The sequence below is a fragment of the Portunus trituberculatus genome, chromosome 22 (assembly GCF_017591435.1).
Source record: "Portunus trituberculatus isolate SZX2019 chromosome 22, ASM1759143v1, whole genome shotgun sequence".
Taxonomy (NCBI): Eukaryota; Metazoa; Arthropoda; class Malacostraca; order Decapoda; family Portunidae; genus Portunus; species Portunus trituberculatus.
The window spans coordinates 2,536,411-2,543,910 of NC_059276.1; the positions used below are offsets into that span (position 1 = coordinate 2,536,411).

General features: G+C 40.5%; 1 protein-coding gene across 2 annotated transcripts in view; it reads right to left on the bottom strand.

Moving 5' to 3' along the window:
• Nucleotides 1-4,788: 4,788 nt before the first annotated feature.
• The window catches only part of LOC123507569 (obscurin-like), a 73,415-nt gene continuing 70,703 nt past the window's right edge, over nt 4,789-7,500 (bottom strand). For both annotated transcript variants that reach the window (XM_045260513.1, XM_045260515.1), the window contains exon 8: nt 4,789-5,160. In XM_045260513.1, coding sequence (XP_045116448.1) covers nt 4,967-5,160 — 194 coding nt within the window. In that variant the 3' untranslated portion in view covers nt 4,789-4,966. The remainder of the gene's footprint in view (nt 5,161-7,500) is intronic.

Genomic DNA, 7,500 nt, shown 5'->3' on the forward strand with positions numbered 1-7,500 from the left:
AGGTCAGAAGATTAATGGCCACTGTCTTCACTAGTTTAATCCACCACATAAATTTCTAAAGCTGTATAAATTCACCAGATGGTAACCAGAATGGATATGAAAACGTGTCCTGGTATTAAAGGGGTTAATTCATTGTTATCATCACTGCCACTTGTTTGCTTTATGAAGACAGACGTGTTTGAGTTTCGTTAAGGTTAGGTAGGGTAGGGTAAGGTAGGTCAAGTAAGTTAGGATTAGATTGGATTAAGTTAGGTTAGGTTAGGTTAGGTTAGGTTAGGTTAAGTTAGGTTTGAGTTTGGTTAGGTTGGGTTTGAGCAAGATTACGTTAGGTTGCGTTAGGTGAGGTTAGGTTAGGTTAGGTTTGAGTAAGATTACGTTAGGTTAGGTTAGGTTAGGTTAGGTTACATTAGCTTAGGTTATAATAGGTTACGTTAGGTTGGACTAGAGTAGATTAGGTTAACAAAACTCCACTCGCCACCACCACCAGCACCACCACCTGCCCATCACCCTCATTAAGCACCACATCTAATATTCCAATGGGCACACTAACGTACTACAATGTCGCCCCTCTCTACAACACAAACTCTCGCTATTACTCTCAATTTTCGTGTGTCCCTGGCGGTGTTATTAGCGCGTCTGCCAAGCCCTGACCTGTGCTGGGGGGCTGGGGGAACGGGAGGGTGTTATTGGCGCCCCCAGCACGTACATCAACTGGCAGTGAAAAAGTACAGTTGGTCGTGGTAATAATAATGAAAAATCGTGTTGTATTTTTTTTTTTTTCTTTTGGCGAATCGGGAACATCATGGATTTCATTTTCTTTTTTTTAAGTTATGAAAATACTGTTAAAATTTGAAGGTTGTTTTTTATTTTATTAGGGGGAAAAGTGAAGAGTTGTTTTTGTTTACTTTTTAGAGGAAAACACCAGATTTAAGTAAACATGTAGTGTTTCATTTTTTATTTTCTGAAATTACTAGAAGTGTTTTTAATGTCATGTTTCATCAAGTATGCACTCTCTCTCTCTCTCTCTCTCTCTCTCTCTCTCTCTCTCTCTCTCTCTCTCTCTCGAATAAACACGTGTACAATAAAATCTACTACTTTAATTACCTTTCATGTTAGTTAAGTTGCACAATCTCTCTCTCTCTCTCTCTCTCTCTCTCTCTCTCTCTCTCTCTCTCTCTCTCTCTCTCTCTCTCCAGTATCAGTGTTGTTTGGTGCAATGGGTTGTTACAGTGATTGGTGAGGGCGGTGATAACGAGCTATTAGTCACGAGAGAGGCCTCCATGACAGCAGTTAGGAGCAATGAACAGCCTCGTTAGGACCCCTGATGGCGCCTCCTCATAATAATAATACTAATAATGATAATACTTGTAATAATAATGATAAATCGGTGCGACTGTTAAATATGCAAATTATGACTGCGTATGTGTGTGTGGATGGATGGACGTGTAGCTCTCTCTCTCTCTCTCTCTCTCTCTCTCTCTCTCTCTCTCTCTCGTCAGCAATCACACTACTGATCTTTTAACGACTGGTACCTCTGCGATTGAGTGCGTGTTTAGTGTAATCATTTCTCTCTCTCTCTCTCTCTCTCTCTCTCTCTCTCTCTCTCTCTCTCTCTCTCTCTCTCTCTCTCTCTCTCTCTCTCTCTCTCTCTCTCTCTCTCTCTTACCTTATCTTCTCATCCCTGTCCCTCCATGTGATAATCCCTTATTACTCCTTCCTTTTCTCACCTCCTCCTCCTCCTCCTCCTCCTCCTCCTCCTCCTCCTCCTCGTCCTCCTCGTCCTCGTCCTCCTCCTCCTCCTCCTCCTCCCATCATTAAGACTAGGTACCCCAGAGAACCCCATGCTAATTAACCCAAGTGATTTACGTGTATTTTGTCACCTGAGAGAGAGAGAGAGAGAGAGAGAGAGAGAGAGAGAGAGAGAGAGAGAGAGAGAAAGGGAATGCTATGTTCAGTTTCATTTTCTGTGTTGTAATCTTGACAATGTTACCAGCAGAGAGTGAGGTGGTCGTGTCCTGCCTTGTTATGCCTTGTTCTGTGTGTGTGTGTGTGTGTGTGTGTGTGTGTGTGTGTGTGTGTGTGTGTGTGTGTGTGTGGCAGTGCGCTTATTTTAGTCTGTCCTTCAGTGAGAGAGAGAGAGAGAGAGAGAGAGAGAGAGAGAGAGAGAGAGAGAGAGAGAGAGAGAGAGAGAGAGAAACGAGCGAAGAGAGAGAGAGAGAGAGAGAGAGAGAGAGAGAGAGAGAGAGAGAGAGAGAGAGAGAGAGAGAGAGAGAGAGAGAGAGAGAGAGAGAGAGAGAGAGAGAGAGAGAGAGAGAGAGAGAGAGAGAGAGAGAGAGAGAGAGAGAGAGAGAGAGAGAGAGAGAGAGAGAGAGAGAGAGAGGGAGGTAGGTAGAGGGAGGGAGAAGAGAGGGAGAGAAGGATGGAGCAACCTAGGAAGGGAGGGAGGGAGGGAGGGAGGAGGGAGGAGGAGGAAGAAGAGGAGGGAAGGAGGGAGGGAGATAATGGGAGTAGGGAGGGAGGAAAATACCAGGAGGGGGAGAGAGAGATGGGAGAGGGGGAGGGAGATAGTTAACTCGTCATACCAATAATCAACACTATTTGAAAAGAAACCATGATGCCTTACTCTTAAACTCCTTTACCGCTACTAAACACAACTCACACCACGACAAAATCAACCCCAAAACCAAACACGCTATAAAAATCACAGAAAATTAATATAAGCAACATAGAGCGGTCATGTTCTCCTTGGTCTTCTTCTATCGCCTCATTCACACCTTCCAGCGAGACACAACTAACCTCACGTGCCGCAAACAGGCTCAGAACACAGCACTTACCGGCAGGCGAGGGCGGTGACCTGGTGTTCCTCGTATCCGCGCTTAAAATCACAATAAACTGATCACAGAGTAAAAACACGCTTTCCTCCACATGGCACCAGGGAAGGCAGCGTCCGCCAACACACACCTTACGCTCACCTAACAAATTACATAAAACTCTTAATAATCATTGTTTTGGTGGAGTTTCCAGCGTATAAACTCTTGCACATTTATTTTTTTTATTATTTTATCATTTTTTGTGTATGATAATGCCTGAATATGTTTTATTTTTGTTCAGAAACGTGGCAATTGTTTTTATTCAGCCAACCTGTGATTTATAGACATGAAAGAGACTTCCATCTTGAAAAATACGAGTCTTTAATGCATATTTCTCGAGATACACACTCTCTCTCTCTCTCTCTCTCTCTCTCTCTCTACGGTACGAAATTTCCAAAGGCTTTTATTTCCGCGTGTTTCCTGCGAGTGTTCGTACTGTGAGACAGCTGCGGCTAAAGGAAATCTCTCTCTAGTTCAATCCAGAGTACCAGTGAAGAGATAAACAGAAAGGAAGTGCATGTAGTGAGGGAAATGTGAAGTAATTGTAGATGTTGTTGTAGGAGAGGTAGTAATAGTAGTTGTTGATTATATTGTTAGTCTTCTTGCTGTTGTTGTTGTTATTGCAGAAAATTTGACACTGATATTTCTTTATGCAGGTTTTATAATTGCGGTAATAGTAATAGTAGTAGTAGTAGTAGTAGCAATAGTGGTAGTAGTAGTAGTATTTATTTTTGTCATTCTTACTGTTTTTGCTCCAGCTGTTGTTACTACTTCTGCCGTTGTTGCTGCTGTTGTTGTTGCTGTTGCTGTGTTGCTGCTGTTATTATTGTTGTTGTTAATGTTGCTGCTGTTGTTGTTGCCGTTGCTGCTGTTATTGCTGCTGCTGCTGTTGTTATTGTTTCAGCAAATTTCAAGACAATAATACACACTAACGTTAAAGAAAACATAATTTATTCCATTAAACTCGGATATTTTTTTCATATACATTTACAACATGAACACCAACAAGATAGGAGAGAGAGAGAGAGAGAGAGAGAGAGAGAGAGAGAGAGAGAGAGAGAATATGGATTATGTCAAAAGTGCATCTAAACTTCTTACTCTCACTCAGTCTCCTTTGAAAGCTGACATATTACTTTTCTGTTCCCACTTTTCCCTCGCGTATGTTTCCCTTTTCTCTCTCATGCTTTCATTTCATTCACTTTCAATATTTTTTTTTCTTTCCTTCATTTTCTCAACGTTTTTACTCGTGTTTATGTGTATCATTGTTTCGTTCTCGTTTCCAGTATTGTTTCTATTTTCCTCCTCTTTTTCCTTTTTTTTTCCTTCCAAACGAACACTTTTTTCAACTTTTCAGAACATTTTTGAGGACTTTTTTTTAATGTTATGTAAAATGTATAGAAATTACAGCGCCAATGTTTTTTTTTTTTTTTTTTTTTTTTGTTTATCAGTTAGTTTTGTTTTTGTTTGGTTTTGTTTGGATATATTTCAGTTCCTGCATTTCTGGTTTTCTTTCTCACTTCCTTTTTTTTTCCCTCTCTCTCTGTCTTTTTTAATTTCTTTTCCTATTTCCAGCCTGTCACTCTTAGATTTTCAGTGCGTTGCTTCACACACACACACACACACACACACACACACACACACACACACACACACACACAGTGAATACAAAAAGAGAAGCACAAGTATACATATGAACAAATGCATGTATTAAGAGAGTGAATAATGCATAAAGAGACATGGAGACGTATGTATGTATGTATGTATGTATGTATGTACTGTATGTATGTATGTATGTATGTATGTATGGATAATATTTACACTAGTATCTACATATGCTTGTATACATATGTGTATGTATGTGCTTGTGTATGTATGTATATGTGTACTATATACGTGCATGTATGTGTATATGTATGTATTATGTATATGGATCACAAACAAACACACACACGTTGAGAGTTAACGATTCTACACACATGATATAGTGAATGTGTACAAATATATACGTACACACACACACACACACACACACACACACACACACACACACACACACACTATGTACGTGGGATGGAGAGCAGGAGAACACTGATCCATCATCTAGTCAGCAGGATCAGCAGAGTCAGCAGGGGAACGATGCTGGAAGTCAGGAGGCGGCAGCAGGTTCCAGTCAAGTGCAGGGAGGAGGAAGAGGAGGAAGAGGCGGAGGAAGAGGAAGCAGGTTGCGAGGAAGGCTTCTCACTGCTGCTGTCTGGGAGTGCGTCGTGTTGCATGGCGGCTGAGTTTTCTCCTGTGGGAATACAAGCAGGTTAGCGCTCTCCACCTCCCTCCCTTCCACTCCTCCCATCCTGCTTCTCCTCCAGATATTCTAAAACGCTTTGCTCTATCACTGTTATTTCAAAGGCCGCAGATACGATTGGGCGGGTTCTGTAGACTGTTTATCCTGTCTGTAATGTAGAAAATGTTTTAATCTCTCACTAGAAATGTAAAAAAACCTCAATAACCCGTCTCACAATATGACACGCTCTGCTCTCTCGCTGTTACTTTCAAAGGCCGCAGACATGATTGGCAGGGTTTTCCAGATTCCATCCTTTCTATAATAAAGAAAATGTGTTAATCTCTCACTAGAAATGTAAAAAACAACCTCAATAACCCTTTTCAGAATATGACACGCTTTGCTCCCTCGCCATTATTTTCAAGGATTGCAAAGATGTTCACCCGGCTTCTCGGAACTATGCATCCTATTTATGACATGGGAAATGTATTAATCTCTCACTAAAGCAGTAAAGACACCCTCAATTACACACTTTGCTCTCTCATTGTTGTTATCAAAGGCCGCAGACATGAATAGCCGCGTTACCCAGATCTTGTCTATATCGTAGAAAATGTTTTAATCTCTCACTAGACCAGTATAAATACGCACAAAAACCAGTTTCAAAATATAATCCTTTACAGAGTCTGCTGTCTTACCCTTACTTTTCAAATGTCAAAGATTATATCTAATACAGAAATAAGGTTAATAAAAAAAATGACACTTGAGCAGAAGTAGGTAACGATCTGAAAAACCCGCGTCACTTTAACCAGAGCCTGTTGAGGGAAGAAGAGGCGCGGAAGGTGTGATTGAGAATTAGTCCTGCATTTTCTCCTTCCTATGACTTAGATTATTTCCAGCGCGAGGTTTCAATACACTTCTCCAATTCGGGATCAGATCATCTTTTTCGCCTCCATCCTTTACAGACTGGGATCTCACTGGACCTTTCTTTTTATCTCCTTTTTATTGCCCACGACCAGCGACCCCATACAGAAATGATACACTGCCTAACGTGAGAATTCAACGTTAGATTAATGCATTTCCTGCTACTCAATTTTCTCTAACGTGGTAATCTCATGTCTCTTATTTGCTCCCAGTGGCTTTGTTTCAGAGAGAGAATCTGCTTAACGCCGACTTTGTAACGAGAGATTACAGTAACTGATATTACTGGAACGTGGGTTTACTTAACGTATTATTTCTACAACGTGGCTTTAATTAAACTAGTATTCCTGTAATTTTACTAAGCGCCTGACTTACAAAATTACTTTCCTCTTTGCTTCTAACGGAATCTCACTTAACAGGTTACTTCTGAAGTCAGACCTCACTTATTGCCTTACTTATACAGTGGTAATAATAGTGGGGATGATAATAATGATGATGATGATGATAATAGTGATAATGATGATGATGGTGATGATGATGATAATAGTGATAATGATGATGATGGTGATGATGAAGATGATAATAACAATAATAATAATAATAATAATAATAATAATAATAATAATAATAATAATAATAATAATAATAATAATGATTCCCTCTATTCTCATTAGCAATATCCTCCTCCTCCTCCTCCTCCTCCTCCTCCTCCTAATCTTTATCCTCATTCTCCGAAATCCTCCTCCTCATTCTCCTCCTCCTCCTTCTTCCTCTTTTATCCATTCTACTTTGCTTCACTCCTTAATTCTCTCTCTCTCTCTCTCTCTCTCTCTCTCTCTCTCTCTCTCTCTCTCTCTCTCTCTCTCTCTCTCTCTCTCTCTCTTTCAATCTCCATCTATGTGTGTATGTATGTATATGTATGTATGTATGTATGTATGTATGTATGTATGTATGTATGTATGTATGTATGTATGTATCTATCTATCTATCTATCTATCTATCTATCTATCTGTCTGTCTGTCTGTATGCACATCTATCCATCTACAGTATTAACTTTCCCTTTCACTAAATTGGATTAAGTTGGATGAAGAACACGCGAAGTAATATCGAATACAGACCGACAGACACACAGACACACAGACACACAGACAGGCAACCTATTAGCACGAACCAACAAACCATAAAGAAGAGAGAGAGAGAGAGAGAGAGAGAGAGAGAGAGAGAGAGAGAGAGAGAGAGAGAGAGAGCAAAAATGAAAACACACACACACACACACACACACACACACACACACACACACGGAAACTAGACAAACACACAATTAACGAGGAAAATTTAACACCACGAGGACATGAAAGCAGAATACATCACAAACTTCCTTCCGATATTCCCGCTTCCACCATCCTACACTTCCCAGACACACACGCACACACCAGC